This window comes from Acomys minous, assembly GCF_964271855.1.
Source record: "Acomys minous genome assembly, chromosome: 3".
NCBI classification, from domain to species: Eukaryota; Metazoa; Chordata; class Mammalia; order Rodentia; family Muridae; genus Acomys; species Acomys minous.
Window position 1 is genome coordinate 104,460,413 of NC_140485.1, and position 18,795 is coordinate 104,479,207.

General features: G+C 40.9%; 1 protein-coding gene across 3 annotated transcripts in view; it reads right to left on the reverse strand.

Moving 5' to 3' along the window:
* The window catches only part of MAN1A1 (mannosidase alpha class 1A member 1), a 185,919-nt gene that overhangs the window by 63,118 nt on the left and 104,006 nt on the right, over nt 1-18,795 (reverse strand). For all 3 annotated transcript variants that reach the window (XM_084776089.1, XM_084776090.1, XM_084776091.1), the window contains exon 6: nt 9,909-10,003. In XM_084776089.1, coding sequence (XP_084632215.1) covers nt 9,909-10,003 — 95 coding nt within the window. The remainder of the gene's footprint in view (nt 1-9,908; nt 10,004-18,795) is intronic.

Consider the following 18,795-nt stretch of genomic DNA (forward strand, 5'->3'; position numbering starts at 1 on the left):
AACTACTTCATAAACTTTTACATTTTATTAATTGGAAATTGGAAAGGCTTGCGCCACACTCACAATCTAGTCTTGTGATCAATCACAGGAAAATTGACTGCTAGCTCATTAAAAGCCTGGAGAAGTCAATTCCTTTGAAAGCAGATTCCACTGCTGGTCTGCAAAGGTGCTGTAGGAATTTATGTGTTGTGGCTTGTCCGTAATCTAAGCTCTACACACATCATAAATTTAAAACAGCCAAGGCTGATTTGCTAGCAATTGTGTGAATATGTGAACACAGTGAACTAAGCTGAAGCTGTGAAACACCAGCTCTATAGAATTGAATACTGTTCAGTTCCTGGAACTCAGGCACACATGACTGTCATTATATGACATTTCCTGGAGATATATATTTGAATACTATTGCTGAGCTCCTGGTACTCAAGCACACATGTCATTGTATAACATTTCCTGGTGATATATAGTATATTATATAAACATTTATGTGTAATTTATATTTAATTATGAAATATGAATATCATTAAATATACGGGCATGTTTAAATACTACAATTAAAGAAGTGGCCACGCATAACAATCTACTTCCTTGTGTTTTAAACCAAGGTTCTATGTGCTGGAGAGGTAAAGAAGGCTTCTTTAGTTGACATCCAGCCTCTCAGTGAATATACTTTTGAAAGGCGTTTAAGTAAGCTTGACATGAACTGTGTCTAAATTGTCTGGCACCTCTGCTAAATTTTTACACTATACACTTTAAGTACTCATATTTATCCTTAAGCTATAGGACCTTTGGAAGTACATAAAAACAATTAAAAACAACTAATTCTTGGTTGAGTACACCACCAAGTAAACCACTGCTTTTTTTTTCACATGTCAATTTTCTGCCCCTGTGGTCCTAGAAGACTAGCAGGTTGTCTGTAGGGATGGGGATTCAGTCATGAGGGAAGCTGAGATGCAGAAGAAATGAGGGCCTCCAAGCCGGTGCTCAGAGGCAGATAGGGTCTGCTGTTTCCCCTGGAGACTAACTGACACTTTAAAATCCATCTTGTGTTCAGACTGTGTGTTCCTCTCCATCAAGGAGGCTGCCCGCAAAACACACTGAAACCAGGCATCTCTATCCGTAGGTCCACTTGTAATAAACAAATGCCTTTATTTTGGTTAAGCTTCTGAATGCCTGGCAGAGATGCAGTGAGCCACAGATCAGTGAGAGGATTAGCTGACCTCATGGAGATTTTGGCTCCCTCTTTCTCATCTAGAGGGAGGAGGAAGGGCCTTGGCTCCTTTTGGGCCCTTTCTCCCAGGTTCCTTGCTGCTCATAATAAAGTCCCCTTGCCTGAAGCTCCAACTATGTTTTTCTGAAAGTGGCTTTGCTTTTAAACAGTTACCCTGAGGTTCTTAATTAAATTTAATTAAAAATAACTTTCCTTTTTCTCTCTGCTAGGATGAGTCAAATCCATGTTTTCTTCACACTGAACTTAAGACAAAAGAGAGAGAGAGAGAGAGAGAGAGAGAGAGAGAGAGAGAGAGAGAGAGAGAGAATGGAAGAGGTGCGTAATGTACATGACAAGTAAAACCATTTCGAAAAAAAAAATCAATATTTGGAAATAACTACTTTATAAAAAAGAAACCAAAAAATGCTTAAAGGTAAATGGAAACTTTGCATAAATACTAATGGAGACATACTAGCCACAGCCACAAAACTTGTCCCCTCTCCCCACACAGTGGGGATGGCTGCCTTGCTGAGCAGCTCTGAAATGCTAGTTTCTACCAGCTACTGCGGCTGAGACATTTCATATCATAACGGTTGTTTTCAGAGTCTGGTCCTGGACCAACAGCAGCCACTTCTGAATCAGCCTGAAGCTGGTTAGAAAAGCAGGTTATGGAACCTCACCGAAAAGCCAGCCCGCAGGGTGGGGCATATGGGATGTGGGTGCTTGAACAAGCTCTCAAGGCCACACACACTGAAACTTGAAAAGTTTGTTTCTATTAAAGTTGGGTTTTTATGCGCTCGTTGTCTTGTATTTGTGTATTTCAATAGTTAAATCGACTGCCTGTGTATAGAGAAAAAGACTTCAAAGGCCTCCTGAGACTGGAGGCAAAGCTATCCTAACCCTTAGCTGAATATTCTCATCCTTTTAAGCACAGGGACCCTATCCTGAATCAACTTAAGCAGATGGGGCAGTGGATGATGGAGGCAGGTTTAAATTTTCTCTCAGGTTATTCTAAAACACTGGGGACATTGAGAATCACTGACATAAAGTGACTGCGTTCAACAACAGAATTAGCATAACCTATTAACTAGGAAATAGGTCTGTGTGAGTATTTATGGCCGGAACACACACCTTCTCAGCAATTAGATTTGTACCATAGCAATTAGGCAAGAGGTAGCGTGTTAGACCTGGGAAAAGAACCTAACTCTTACTGCCTCAAACTCATTTTAAATTAGCTATGCTGATTAATAGAGACAATTGAAAAATAAATAAGAATTGAGGTAATAAATTCAGCCTGGGACCTCATATGCCAGACCTAAAACAACAATAACAGATATTAAGAGCTTGAGCATGGAGTTGTGTATCATGCCCCATGGACCACACAGAGAACCTCTGTATAAAACTAGACCCTTTCCTGCTTAAGGGAAGGAGAATTCACCTCACCAAGGGACACTGGGTGCTTGAGAGCTGGAGACTATCATAAAAGATCATCACCACCAATTTAATTCTGGCTGCACACTATGTGACTGGAGAGGGAAAAAAAAGAGAATCCCTCAGCCCTTCTCCTTAGTTCTTATGTGGGCTTTTTGGCTAGATGTAGGAGGAATTCCATTAATATGAGAGTGATGGACAGGAAAAAGAGCATTCAAGTTTCAATTAATGTTTTTTTTTTTTTTTGTTTTGTTTTGTTTTTTTGCGTAAAGACGGACACACCAACTAAAGCAAGATGCTTCATACACTTCAGACAGAACTGTTAAGGTGCAAAGGACTGGCAAGAGAAATGGTTGTCTTGGGCTAGGAAAGTCAATTCCAGGGATTCACCAAGATGCCAGGAAGGGAGGAAATGCTAGCTGGGGGAAAGGCTTAAGCCCACGAGTTTAGGCTCATTCCGGCACCAAATTCCATTCTCTGGCGACTAATGCCATTCTTTTCCCTTTGTATGTGGAGGGCACCTCTCCCCAAAGAATCACTGTGGGTTGTTTTATGTAGGAAAGGACAGGCCAACTGGCCCTTCTACAGGCAACTGCCCCTTGGGAAGTTCAGCTTGAAATAATTAAGACGCCAACTCAGTATTGTTTGAAATGGTGTGTCCTTGACTACCTCACTTTCTATGCCATTTCTACGTGTACCATGATCCTTAATACCGTGAGGGCAAGGCCGTATGTTAGGAATGAACCCAGTGTGCGTTTCTTTCACATTACTCTGCAATATTTCTCTCAGGTATGAACTGGACCGCCACAAAAATCTTTTGAGTTCATCATTACTGCTGTTATTTTAGACTTAGTTATGAAATGACAAGCAAGAGAATTTTAAGAAAATGGCCCAGTGTTTTAAAGCCATAGGGGGAGTGCCAATAAATACTAGTTTTAACTATGACAAACTAGCAGCTAGAAAGAGGTGGCCTATTTTAATTTTTTCCCCCTTCGAGAGAGGTTACTTTTACACAATTGTTTCTGGTAAAGCAATTCTCTGCTTAAAGTTGTAATTGCTAAAAGAAAAGAAAAGAGAAAAGAAAAGAAAAGAAAAGAAAAAGAATACTCTTTAGTTGGGAATGCAGCTCGCCTGGGAGGGTGCTTGCAGGTGTGCTGTGGCTGAGCTGTAACTCAGGGGGGTGAAGCTAGGAGGATCAGAAGTTCAAGGTCACCCTTGGCGACATGGGCAGTTTGCGGCCAGCTTCATATATGAAACTCTGTCCCAACTACAAGAGAAGAAAAGAACCCCTTTAAGTGGCTGGTATGCTAATTACTATAATCAATTATTCCAGGAAAGTGGGCTTCTTAATTAGAGGCCTTAAGTTTTTGTTTCAGAGCCTGGAATACACGGTAACTCTTCAAATGATATCAAAGTATAGACTGACTCTACTCTCAAATTAAATGAAGAACGTCTGACTTGCTTGGGAACAAAGTATTCCAAAGGCCTACAGGATGACCCAGGAGCCGGTGCTATGTATAACCCCAACAAAGTCCCACTGAGAGAAAGAAACACAGCCTCCGACATGTCCAACCCTCATACAGCTTTTCTGCCCCTCACCTCACTTATTCCTCCCACTCCTCCCAATAGAAATCCTTTTATATAACTGAGTTCTGTGACAAAAGTAGGACAAAACTGGCCATGTTCCGGACCAATAGCGTACTGACTTCCTCCCCTCCCTGTTTCTCCTATACACTGACAGTTGTATGCTGTGCAGCACCAAGCCTTGGTGGTACAACTTGTACCATGTACATCACTTTTAGGATTTTTGAGTAAGGTTGTTTTGCATTTTTTTCTGGAGGGTAGCAATAGCTAAGTGAATTAGATAGATAAAAGATAAAAATCTACAGTAGTAAAATACTCAATGGGAGAAGAGATAAAACTCAAAAAAGGAGGTCAGCTTAAAACACTTAGAAATAGTTACTCTTCTGGAGTTGGGAGACCTTGTCTTTGAGTTCCTAAAGGATCCATGAAACACGAGTATGGCATGAAGTAACAGACGAAGCTTTGAGCTTCTGTGTGTGCTTAGATCACTGGTGTAAAACACTGCAGGGCAATGAAACACTATGTTGTCTGGTAAGACACTAGGAAATCATTAAACCATCTTGCTCTCCTTCCACTCAGAAAACACTTACTGATATCCTTAATCTTACTCCAATGAAATTAAACTGTGGAACTGTATTCTGCCTCATTTTAAAGACATAGTGCACTTCCTTCAAGTGTGAGATCGCAAACTAAAACATGGTATTCAAATATAATAATGTTGATATATATATATACATATCAACTACCAAGTAAAATCATAGCGAGACATTAAAAAACCGTTTCAAAATTATTTAGGCCACTAAGAAGTCTCCTCTGGTTTGTCTATTGAAGCTCCCAACAATAATGTGTATGCAATTTTATACCACTCAGGTGTTACTCAGGAACTCAGTCCGGGGGTTATCCGCATTCATATAGGATAATCTTCCTTTGTTAAGCTATGCATTATTCCTAATTAAGTCCCTTTTCAGGCAAGGAAATTTATTATTTAATTATAAGAAGATAAACTACAATGCAACTCACAGTACAGTCTGGGCTTTGTCAGGTAATTAAGAGTAGGCACGGAAAGCTTTGCCAAGCAGGGGAAAATCCAGTGGAGGGAGCTGTGCCTCATTCACTACCTTGCTGACTAATGAGATTCTAAACAGAACAGTCAGGTCCCAGCACATCCCCTGATGGCGAGCAATAAAAACACACACTGCGGAGAGTCCCACTAACTTAATACGCCCACCCCGGAAACGTCAGTTCAGAAAATCCAGAAAGAGAAAGAAGTGATAATGCAATATAGCTAAAACTAACTCATTTATCAAGAGAGACAGAATAATTATTAGGAATGCCCAGACTGTATGTCTGGTGATAGAAATGAATAATGGGCGCATTAGCTACATTATTTTAAATTAAAAATGCACTTTAGAAAACCAAAAATCTAATAGAAGTCTTCTCAACACCTAAGCTTGAATTATGCCCAGAAATAAAGAAACAGTAAAATGCTTGATTCCACAAACCCACATAGGTGAGTTTTCTGTGCAAGCTGGAGAAAAAGAAATACGCAAGGGCCCCTTGCTAATAGTAGTAACGAGATCAGACATCAAACTTTGGACATTTTGTCATTAAGGAAACTGGGTTATACAAAAATCTAATCTACTAGCAAGGCATTGGCTTTGGTTTGGCGGAGACCTTGTGTGGCTGGTGTCGCCTCCTTTTACAGTGCTACTGGGAAGGCAGGCAGGTTACTCTTATTCACTCTTTAACACCTAAGCTATCTAATGACTACTAGCTATAAAATTACAACTCCAGCAAACTCACAACTTAAAATTCAGCTCTTGAATTAAGGATTTGTTATAGGTACAAAAAAAAAAAAAAAAAAAAAAAAAAAAAAAAGGCACCTCCCCCGATCCCAGCACAGTTTGGGACACAGTTCCCAAGAAAGCATATAAGTAAATGAGGTTCTCTACATATTTTTTTTCAGCTTACATAAGTAAAGAAATTCAATTTGGCCTATTGGTATTTTGGCTCCAAATATATAAACCTTCTCAATTCAAAACACTGCTTGTTTTAAATTCAACCCAGTAAGCAGTTATCTCGGCTTGGCAAAAAACTCTCCTATATTTGTAAGTTACAAATGTGAGCGTACAACAGCTCATATAAAATATATATTCTGCTTTAACCACCATGCTGTGAATCCTGAGGGAATGGCTCTGCCTCTTCAGCATCCTCTTCAGTGGAACTAAGTCAACAGAAGTAGAAAAATCTTCCCAAGATTTAGAAGGGAGCAACATCACGGCAGAGACACAAAGAAATGCTTATTTCTGCCACAGAAGAAGTAAAGAAACAAATAACCTAGATATCAGAGGAATTTGCACAAGCAATAGCAATAGGCATACATCGTTGTGGACATTGACAAAGAGCAGTATACCTCTTTTCAGACTTGAGAAGGAAACGCCGCGTTATAGCAACACAGCCCTTATTCACCGCTGGCTTCTGCATAGCTCTTGCTGAGTTTCGAAGCCAGGCAGCAGTGACTACCTGTTCTTTTCTAGGAAGTGCCTTCAACCTCCGCGCACCAGCCATTCCCCGTGCACATTTCTCGGGCACTCTACACATTCCACAAACATCCTCTTGTTTTTGAGAAGATACTTGAGAAAATCTGATTTTGCTGGACCCAATTCCCCTACTTCTCCTTTAAAACACTTACTAGTGACAGCCTTTAAAACTTAGAAAAACTCCATCCACGCCAGCTTTCCCCATTGCCTTGGGCCTCAGTGTGAGAACACAGACTCAAAGGAAATAGCACATTTGTAAAATAACAGCAACCACACTGTGAACGTGTGCGTGCTACAGGGACATCTGAATTCCAGAAAATCTTTTACTATGATAACTCAAGCTTTTAAGCTGGAAAGCGAGTGGATCTAACTGATGTGCTTGGCCAGACAGATGAACAGGAAGATCCCACTATGATTTTGCCAAGGCTTGTTTTGTAAATTTTGGGTATGTCTCTGCTGTGTGGTAAACAGGAATGGATAAAATATTTCATAGTGACAATAGCAGCACTCACCTAAGTTGGCAAAAAGCCAGAAAAACAAATCAACAAAAAGATGTACCTATCATCTGCCAGATGATTACATAATATCCTTTGGCTCAAAAGAAAACATTGGAAGTATATAAATGACAACAATCATTTTTAACAACCATATACAATTGTTTTATAATCTTTGAAGCAAGGTCCTAATGTAAAATATTGTTAAATATAAGGATGGTTTTATGAAAAATCTGAATGTTCCAGCTAAAGAATTCTTGACCAGAACACACACACACACACACACACACACACACACACACACTTCACAATTTAAAAAGTATTCCTTTGCGTACTGAAAAATATTTCCATAGTAGACTAAAAGTAGGAAAAATCCAAATTACTATTAGAAATAAACACGAAATAGAGTAAAGTTAATAAAATTTACAATTATTCCAAGAAATATCACACCCAATTAAATGTTACAATATATGCCATTATATATATAATTATATAAGCTATAATATATGCAAAATGTAATATATGAAAATCAACATATGCAAAAAAAGTAGGCCCATTCTTTCCTGCTGTTAGAAAGTCTTTTGTTCAACTGCACAAAGTCACAATAGTGGCTCCAATGAATCTTGGAGTAAAAGTTAGAGCCATCTATTACTGTAGGGTCTTTAAACCCTACTGGTCTTAGGTAGACTCAAATGGTACATTACATTTTAGAAACTCGATATATTTGGTTTTCTAAGGAACATACATTTTATCAGGAGAGATCCAGGCTGATGAAAATCTTAAGTCTGTGAACCTGGAAGGTTCACAAAAAAAACCTACTGACCTAGCCAACCTTTCAGTTTATAAACAAGCCTACAGAATTTAAAGAGATGGCTCCAAACAAAACGCCGAAGAAGCTGGAGAAAAGGCAGAAGCAGGTCTCTTGGTAAGCAATTACTACACTGCTATGCTCATATCAGCATCCTCTGAGGGCAGGGGGAGGGGGAATGAGCTAACTGTACAGTGTTTTGGGGACTAGATTTTAGTGAAGGCAAGGGAACAGTTTCTTAGTCAGAAAGTTCCTATAAATACCAAGTCTGAGGTTATGGGGGGTAATAGAGACAGCCTACATGAGCCAAATACAAGAGGCATTCAAATGAATGAATGAATGAACGAATGAATCAATGAAGCCACTTCAGGCCAAGCTTAGAGATCCTGCAGAACATGGAAAGACAAGGCAAGCTTACAAATATGGCCTCAGGTGCCCTGGTGGGGAAAACAAATCCTGAGATGTCACACTATTTGGTAGATAAAATAGCTCGATTTAATACAGCCCCATAGTGTGACTTTCTCTTCTTCTGCCTCAACATGCCCAACCTGCCCCATATGCAGACACTGATCAACAGGTTAGGTGTAATTTCAAAGTCTACATAGGTAATTTGTGAATGAAAACAAATCACAGGATCTTGAGGATTTTTTTTCCACTAGAGGAAAAAAGAAAGCAATCAAACAATGATTAATTTCCATGATTTTTCATGACTAAGTTAGGGATAAAATGTCACCAAGATAAGTACTTTTGTGTTCTAGTTCTGTCAGGCCCCTCTTTGCTCCTTGTAGTGTTTCTAGGGCAAGTAAAGCATCTCTGTGGACATGTGTCACTGTGCACTTACACATCTTGGTACATAATCTAGCCCTGCCATTTACTTAGTGTCTGGCCTGAGCGATTCCTAATTTCTCTGTGACTCTAGTTCCCTATGGGAAAAAAAAATGGAGAATCAATAGGAATGACTATTGAGCTCCTCTGAGAGTTCTGTGTCACATCTGTAAAGAACTGATCACATTTTATGTTGATTGTAACGATGACCATCATCATCATCATCACATCAGTAGCCAAAAAGGCCCATATGCTGTCACTAACTTTTGAGTAGCAGTGTTAAGAAGGAAAACTCAAAACAAAATGATTTAATGGATAAAATATTAAAACTACCACGAAAGCCCAACTCATGCCCCATGGGGGAACACTAGAAAGTATTTGCTTGTTTGGTTTCTGGTTATTCGGTTGTTATTAAAGGAGATGGAATCCTAAGGTCTTAGCTTGCCAGTTTTCTCTATGGAAAGCAGCTGGTTGATGCCAATGGACGAGTCCCATTCACTCTGTACAACTGTGGACTGGAAGTCTCAGCTGCCCCCAGCCTCAGGTATTCAGATGTATCAGCCCCCTGCCCTTGTTAAAGGTCTGATTAGTCTAAGTGTGATTTCTCTGCAACATCTCCATCCCCAATAGTTTAAGCAAAGTAAGCAGCACTAGGGATTTTTACCTTACCTTAAGTGAAACGCTTTTCTGATAACCAAAAAGGTGAGATGCTTTTGGCATTTATGGAATGCGACAGTATCTTAGCAAAGTAGCTTTCTGTGTTAGACTGTAGAAGTAGCACAAGAGCCCTGTAGTGCAGAGAACGTCTGCTCAAGTCTGCTCGGCACGATTCCGTTAGGACCACATTCGCTCATGGCAGGAGCCCATCAGAAGCCACCTGGACACTGAAAGGCCAGGCACTCCCAACACAGTCCTAAGACCCTCCGCTGAGGTCGGCTGTCAGCATCACACACATAATCAACCATCTCATGAGGCCACAGTCTCAGATAAAGTACGTTGTTGAAAATGAAGACTTTTACCTTTTCATATTCAGCAGTGCCCAAGGTATTCCAGAGGGAGTATGAAATGCAGGTAGCAATTTTACCCCAAGTTCCACTGCTTTCTTTCGAAATATCTGAAAAGTCAAACAATTATGTAAGCTGCTATTGCAAGTAAAACACAACGCTCTCCACTCTTACTCATATTTAGTACTTTACTTTGCAACTCAGTCTGAAAGAGCAACTAAGGGAGTTTGAGCTGATCCAAGGGCCATGGCACTATGGGGTTCTTATGTGCAACCCTGGTTATAACTCAGTCTCAGGAGGGCATGAAGGTAGCACAATTCAGACACATGGGTATCACTCCCTCCATCTTAGTTTCTAGTTTGAGTCTATGGCTGCAGGCATTCGGAAGGATATAGACAACAGGTGATTTCTACATGCATGCCAGGAGATGAATTCACTGTTTTTAAATAGCATTTCTTAGATTTAGATGTAGAAGACCAACCCTAGGCACAATTATGTAGTAGGGCACAGATTAAAAAAAAAAAAGAAGTTTTCGAAAGACACACCTAAGCTCTCACAGTTTTAACTGTTTATGATATTAAATGAAAGAGGTAAAAATTAAATTAGGTGCAGATCCTACCCAGGGAGTGGTAAAAGATGAATTTACATACACACATAGAACCCGGATAAAATAAGAGCGGGGCGTGACCAGATCTTACAGGTGTTCAGCGCAATCTGAGAGGCCTGACTGTGGAGATGGATCGCTACAGCACTGAGCTGGGGCTGAAGAAAGAATGAGGAGAGGTGTGAGGAGCCGCTGTGGTCCTCACCTGAGGGATCAGTCTAGCATCAGTGGATGCATGAGGAGCCTGCGGGATAAATAGCTGGTCTGGCCAAATGGGTACACAGGCAGGTAGGGTGCTGTCCACAGTCTAGGACACACAGAGTCATGGATAATCATGAATGTGAGAGTAAGATTTTGTTTGTTTGTTTGTTTGTTAAAACAACGAAGTGTTTGGAAGCAAATTCAACTGAGCTGAATCGTGTTTTAGGTAGATTGATCAGATGACATCTGTTCAGCCAGTAGTTCAAATAAAAAGTACTGGCAGATTTTTGAAAGGAGGCCAGCTGCCCACCTTCCCTGTAGCAGCGATGTATGGCACCGAACTGGCACCTGACCCTCACCTTCAGACTGTCTGATTTAGCCTGGTGAACTGTTTCTTCCTAGTTTCTCCTCAAACATGGAAAAAGCTGTACGAGAAGCAGAGAATGACAACCAGGTCCTCCCTCCACCAATGGGTGAGCACTGGCCACAGGGCTTATCAAGGACGCCCTCTGTGTCTTCCCCAGAGAGAATGGCTCCTCACAATTCCTATTCCAAGACTGAGCCTTGTTAAAGAGAGACCCAAGGGCTTGGGCCCCACAGAGAACAGTCAGTCACCTTCATGCTAACAGGAGACCCACAAAATGGACGCTACTCTTTCAGACTCTGGCTCTCATTTAACAATGGAAGTTAGAAAGAAATGAGCTTCAAGCGAAAACCCAGGCAATAAAGAGAGGCAAACTGATATATATCATATATAAATAAAGGTACATACATTTGCAGTATACAGAAAGAAAAAAAATAGAGGCCATTTCCCCAACAAATGATCAATTGTCATCAAAAGAGACAATTTACTGCAACAGCTGTACATGGAAAGACAACAGCAGCAGCAGCAACAGCAACAACAATGGATCCATGGCTTCATTCTTCCTTCCTGCTGTTTTATCCTGGGAATTCCAGGTTGTCTTCTGTGGTAAGGAATTACACCACCACTGCCTGGCCATCTGTGGACTTTCTGGTTTGCACCCAACTTTTAAAACTGTTAATTAACTTCTTTTCAAGACAGTTACATAAGCTAGAAGTCAAACTATGCAATTAAAACACCATCTTGGATATAAGCATATGGCGTATGCGCTAAAGGCTCAGGCTTTGAAGGCACAGTGCCTGGGTTTGAATCTCTGCTGTGCTGTTTTAAGTTGATTCATCTTGGCCCAACTGCTTAATCTCTCTGTGCCCGAGATCCCTTGCTGAGAAAAATGCAGATAACAGCAGCATTTGCTTTTGGAAAGTTATGGAAAGAAATAAACAGGTTACTCCATTGATGAGCCTAAGAACAAATAGTGCTCCCTCTATACGTTAGGTGTGGTTTTGATGATCATAATAACATACACCCTCAAGGATTTACCATTGTTGCTGTCTGGGGCTGTTTCTTTAGATAATTCTGTTTTGGTCAGAATTATACTTCCTACCTCCAAGGCTCACTTTCGAGCTCTAGTGCTAAGTCAACCATTCTCGTTGCCTAATCCCGTCCCCAAGCTCCTATTCTTTTCTTTCTCTCTTTCCTTTGAGTCCTTCAAACACATAACAGTTTGGGTATCTTGCTGTTTTCTGAAACTTAATCTGTCCCACACTGAGTTAATAACTGAATATCCCTGTTCAACTTGCCTAGTTCCGTCGCTGAGGATGGGAAGCGAATCCCTTGGACTTGGAGTTTGCTTTATTAACCTTCAGCCACCACAAGGGTGTATCAGGGTTAATTCTGAAGTGTCCTGTGCACAGCTTCTTTGAAGACTAAGCCTAGGCCACGTCCTCACCACCACATAAAATAAAACGGATGATTAACAGAAGTTTTCCTCCCTTAGCCACCAGTGTTTCTCACTTCCATTAAGCTGTATAATTTTAACATTTTTGTTTAAGAAACCATAGCGATTTGGGCTTTTCTACCAATCTTTTTAACAGTTTCCATGACTCAGGCTTGTCTGTCATCTTTGTTTCCTCAATGGCTGCTCTGGCTGTCGCTTCTGAGACTTCATAGTTTCAGATTCTGTTCGGGGTCTCATAGTGTTTGTATCTTTATTTAGTCACGTCTCTCATTTTACTGCCTCCTTTGAGTCCACCAAATCCATTCACTCTCTAAAGCTCAAGTCAAGTCTCAACTGCAAGATCTTGGCCTTCCATGAATGCCAACTCTGACAGCTCGTATCACACAATGCCGTGTTTGCAAAGGCGTGGGTCTCTACATGCTTTTTTTTTGTACTTTCATGTCACCTAATAATTTTCTTTCAGAGAGTAGAAAGATTTCAATTTTCCCTCACCCCTTGTTTTATAGTCAGTGCAAATTCATCATTTTGCATTTAGATTTGTTGACATCAGCACAGAATTCATATACGTTCGTAGGTAGAAAGACAGCTCTGTTCTCAGGTAGTGGCTAGGAAAATGGTGACTTGCCAGCTCAGATGCTGACCTTCATGGTGCCTGCTCTCTGCAAGCCCAGCTTATCCTCATCTCTGAGCCGATGTAAATAGCCCTCTTAAGAGACTTCTTCCAAACATCCCCTCCCAGATTGCTCATCTGCCTTCAGCATTTATCACACTGCCTCGTGTGCTTCTGTACCACCACTTATCACATTATAATCACTTATTTGCTCTCCTGTTTGGGGTTTTGACAACCCCACTAGATATTAGCATGAGAAGAAATGAAATGAAACGAGACACACCACCACACCAATACCATGGGAGCTGGAATCCAAAGTGCCCATTCAATAGACGAAGAAATGAACCAAAGGTTGACTTAGTGCCTGAGGCACAGAGATAAGACACCACGGATTGTACACTGTTCACATGTGGTTCAACACATCCCATCTGTTTGTTAATGTCATCAAATAATTATCTCAGGAATTCTGGAGTCTCAACCCTGGAGGTAATTAGCAGAGAATTACAAAACAGTTTTGTAGAAAAACATTAATTATCCCGTTGACGCTTTCAGTAATAAATGATAACTCAATTCCAATCCCATTGTTATTTCCTACTATTTAAAATTTTTTTTTTACTTTAAAATTTATTTTCTTAGGCATGAATATTTTGCTTGTAGTTTCTAAGTGGTCCACACGTGGGCAGCGCTGTCAGAAGCCAGAAGAGGGTGTCAGATCCCCTGGAGCTGGAGTTACAGACTCTAATTGTAGGTGCTGGGAATCAAACCTTGGTTCTCTGGAAGAGCAGCCAGTGTTCCTAACTGCTGAGTCATCTCTCTAGGCCTCCTTTCATTTAAAGAAAAGCTACTTGAAAGAGAAATCCAGACTCTAAAAGAGAACATATTTCTCCCTATCATTGTGTGCACGTAATAAAACCAGCTTATAAAAGTAGCACCGTTCAAAGAGTGAGGGAGACACATCACAAATCATTCTAAAGGGCAATTAAGCTCTAACTGGTCCATCTTGGATGATGTGCTTAATGTCAAAATTATTACAAAAGCACACAAGAAGGAACTCTGATTTCCCTTCAAGGGGCACAGCATGATGTCAGGAAGAGGGGATGTTGGCAAGCACCTGGGGTCCAGGGCTGATTCTGATCCTTCAGTGTCAGACTTGGGGGCAACTGTCTATACTGATTTCCCCACTATTACCAGAGATTTTTGTTTTGGTTTATCATTGGGAAAAACTATTGCAAAGAAGTCACGAAACTAAAACTGAAGTATACCTGATCGTGTGTGTGTGTGTGTGTGTGTGTGTGTGTGTGTGTGTGTGTGTGTGTGTAAATAAAAACAAACAAACTTAATGTCATTAAAAAAAAAAGGTTCTGCTAACGTTCCACCCAATTCTGGGTCAGTCTTGGTTTCCAAGGTTTGTCGACTCTAAACTTGTTAGGGAAGATTTAAATTGAGAGGGCAAGATGACAGCACATAAAATGTAACCCTGCTTACGACCGAGGACTTTCTACTCCCTGCCCCTTTCCTTTCCTAAAGGCCACTAAAACAGAATAGTTTTTAATAACCACCTATCAGTTTGAGATGGGCAGTCATTTTACGATCCCATAAGAGCTTTCAAAAACATTCTGTGTCCTGAAGATTCTGACTACCTCCATCGCAAAAGTCAAAGCTAATATAATTTGCCAAAAGAAAGGCGTCAATACGATGAAATGGCTTCTCAAGTAATCTTCCATGCGTGTAACTTAACAAATATCTTTAAACAAGAACTTTAATGGCTCAAAGCTAAGATCTCAGAGCCAGCCCATCAAAACTGCATCTTTTCGTTATGTAACATCGCCGGAGTCTCATGGAGTTTTGGCTCAAGGTTTTTAAAAACTTGGAAAGTTAAACTCTATCAAGTAAAACATTCATCTCTTTACTCTACCCTTGCAGATCGGATCAGACAAGGCTGTAAACAAGATGTATTGCTTTCCTTGTCTTTCGAGTTTACAGTTCCCTGAAGAACTGTATGAGAGTAATATACACTCCAGAGCAAAGAGTAAGGGAAGAAGAAATAAGTGAGAACAGATGGTTGCGGAAGGAAACACTCTCAACACGATGGGCCCCAGTCTGAAATGCACGTGGGTACCACAGCCTTTCTTAAACTGCTCATGCCGGAGACCGCACCGTCAAAAGAGCAGACACTAACTCTCCATTAGCATAAACAGAGTTTACCTATTATTCATTTTTACTATGTACAGCCTTCAGTGACGTGTCAGCATATCCATGATAAATATCTTGCAGAAAATAAGTGCACAGATACATCATTAAGTGAGGTGATTAACTTGCACATAAAAACGAGCCAAATTCAGTCACTCAACCAACAGTCACTATTAAGATACTGTTAACTTTTAAACTTAGGGTCAAATTTTGTATGCTTTAAATAGTACAATGAAGATACACAGGGCAGCTAAGTTCACACAAGTTAAGACTCGGTGTCGTCAGAAGTCATTGGCCTCCGTATAGGCCAAGACATGTTCAGCTTAAATGCTCCTACGGTTTTCTCACCACTAGCCCAGTGTGAAGAATCTCCCGCCATCACTGATTCATAACATTCTTTTGGTTCTAAATGTGTATGTATGGTGTGCATGTGTGTACGCATGGTCACATGCGTGTCGGTGCACGTGTGGGTGCGTGCTTGGCCGTACATGTGCATGTCAGAGGATGGTGTTGGTATTTGTATTATTCTCCATTTAATTTTGTGTTAACCACTTTTTAAGGCACATACGCAGGTGCCTGGGCATATGTACCGTGGCATGTATGAGTGTGGAAATCAAACCACAGCGTGTGGCAGCAAGTTCTCTTCTGCCTCGTGGGTTTCAGTGATCAAACTCAGGAACTCAGGAATTGGAGCTTCATGGAAAGTCCCCTTAGCTGATGACCGAGCCAACACTGCTCGCCAGTTTTGTTTTTTGTTTGTTTGTTTTTAGTGTGGCTAAGTCTTGCCAATTCAGTTAGTCTAGTTTGCCACCTTGCCAGGGAATCCCCCGTGTTTGCCTCACGGGCTCTGAGATAACATCTTTACACTTGCGTGGTACACTTGCCCTGCAAAAGGCTTCTCCACGGAGCCACCTCTCCAGCCCTCATGTAGTTATTTTACTCAGAGGGCCTAAAGCATGTATGTCCCATATGTGTTTGTCATTCTAAATCTTTCCTTTAGTTGATCAAAACCTGTAGCTGGAAGATTTTTTTAAATGAAAAGCTTTACTGTACCTACTAAACTATATTATGGTTTCACTTAAAAATCATATGTCTGTTTGTCAGTTGCTCTGTTATGCTTCCTTGTAATTTTCTTATGCAATTTAACTTTTAGCTGTTAAATAATTAGGTGAAGGTGTTGCTCATTTTCCTGAAAGTTTTAAGTGTTAATATCTCTTCAACTTCGCATAGAAATGGTGTGTATGTTATTTGGCCCATAGCCATTGGGTTACAAAGAGAATCCAGTGGAATCCCTCAGGCTCACGTTTCTCATGTATAAAAATACAAAGTTTTAAGTGAAAGAAAAACTTTGGTTTTTAACTTAAAATACAAATGCAGACACCCTTGTGAAGAGGCATTTTTAGGTTTACCCACCTTTTAGATTTCTTTAGTGCTGGGATCAAATCCAAGCCATTGTGCATGCTAAGCAAGTAACCTACCGGAGAGCTGTTCCTTAACCTGTTCTAGAAAAGATTTTTTTTCATAAAATATTTAATAGCTAGTGAAGTTTTTTTTTAAAGTTGATTTTACACTTTCCTGTAGTCAAAATGGATAAATGTTGATAAATAAATAAAATTGCATTTGATATTGATTTTTTTTTTCCTGAGAGAAGATAACTTCATTGCCTGGCACTTAAGATGGGGGAGAATTTAAGGTCAGGGTGGCAAGGTGGAAAAGGGAGACATACTGGTGAGAATTCTCCCTGCTGCTCAGGGTCAGGCAAGCCACCGCTGCACCACATGGGCAGCATGCTGGCTGCCTCCTCCTGGAGTGAGTCCTGTGGGTGTCCTGAGTGCACCGTGTCAAGGTTGCCTGGTAACAGGCACACTGAACTGGGAATCAGGCACTCTGGGCTGGAGTTCAGAATCTGCTAGTCACCAATTCAATCAGAAAGAAGAGGGGCCAGCTTGCTGCTTCTCCCTTTTTTGTGAAATGAGGTCAGTGGAGTTATTTTTCCATTGCATAGGGTACGGTGTTGGGGTACAGTAAGTCCATGTCCCTGATGACTGATGCGTTCAAGGCTCTTAAGAGAAACAGTATGAAAACAAAAGAAGATCCTTCACAAGCCGGGAGGTAAGCCTGAAGATTAACACAGAAACATGCAGGCCCCAGGATATAGCACAAGATGGAGATGTAATATAGGCCAGGAATACACTAAACGGTACAGACTTTATGTGGAAATGAAAGAGGACTGAGGTAGAGAGATACAGAGAGACAGAGAGGCGGGGGTGGGGGTGGGGCACACAGAGAGACAGAGACATCATTACTTGGGGTGGCTGTGCACTTGTTTGCACACATCTTTGGACTATGGTGAGGACATAAGATAGAGCGGAAGAGGAGGGGAAGGCATGCACAGCTCGATATGCTATGGAACATACAGAGAATAAGAATAACGTGTCAGTAAGGGACAGGTTAGGTAAAACAAGTCAGTGTCCTGAAATCAAGGGAGGGAAGTCAATGAACGGTTGACAGATGATGCTTTGTGTCTTGGAAATTGACTTCTACCTCAGGGCCTTGCAGTTATGGCAGGGAGAAGTCTGGCACATTGGGGTGGAGAGCAGGGGCAAGGAGAAGGGAAGCCAGCGCTCTCAGTCAACAGTGGGAGTCTTCGGAGTTGGAAGAGTCAAACATATATTGATGGAAATACCAAGAAAACGCTTGACTATCTGATGGAGTGAAATCTTGAGAAATAATTAAGGTCCTTTCTTTTAGTGTGTGTGTGTGTGTGTGTGTGTGTGTGTGTGTGTGTGTGTGTTGTAAATGCGTGTGCATGTTGGGTTCTGTCCTTTCACCTTTATGTGGGTTCTAAAGACTGAACTCAGGTTTTCAGGATGTGTGGCCAGTGCCTTTACCTTCTTACTCATCTCACTGTCCCCAGCTAGGGTCCTTTAAAGATGCTTTTACTCATATGGGGCACAACAGGAAGTCATATGATGAATGGTGTCTGTCCTTCAAACCTGTACTCAGCATGGAAGTGACACAACGCACGGAAAAGGCAAGCATCACTACTAGTGTCACTACGTGGACTTCACATCGCGTTATCTTAGATGGTCAACTCCCCCAAACGTTTCCAAGAATAGCGAATACTAAACAATAAAAAGAACCACAGACACTGGCAGGAGAGGCAAAGTCATTACTCAGCATCTAAAGACGGGCTGTCCATGTGCTCATCCCATCTCAACTGAAGTTTCAAAGACGAGCAAATAAGCAACACGGTTTGGAAAAACATACAGCTTACAAGAGATTGCACTTAATATTTTTAAGGATGCCAAGTAGTTTCTGGCCATACACTGTACATCAAAAGAGAACATGTTTGTTTCGAAAACAGAAGTTAACGCCTGCTACAGCAGAGGACAATGCAACTTCACATTTTATTTAGTGATAACTTCTAATAGATTTCTGTGGACTCCACTGCAGAGAGATGATTACCTGATGCTT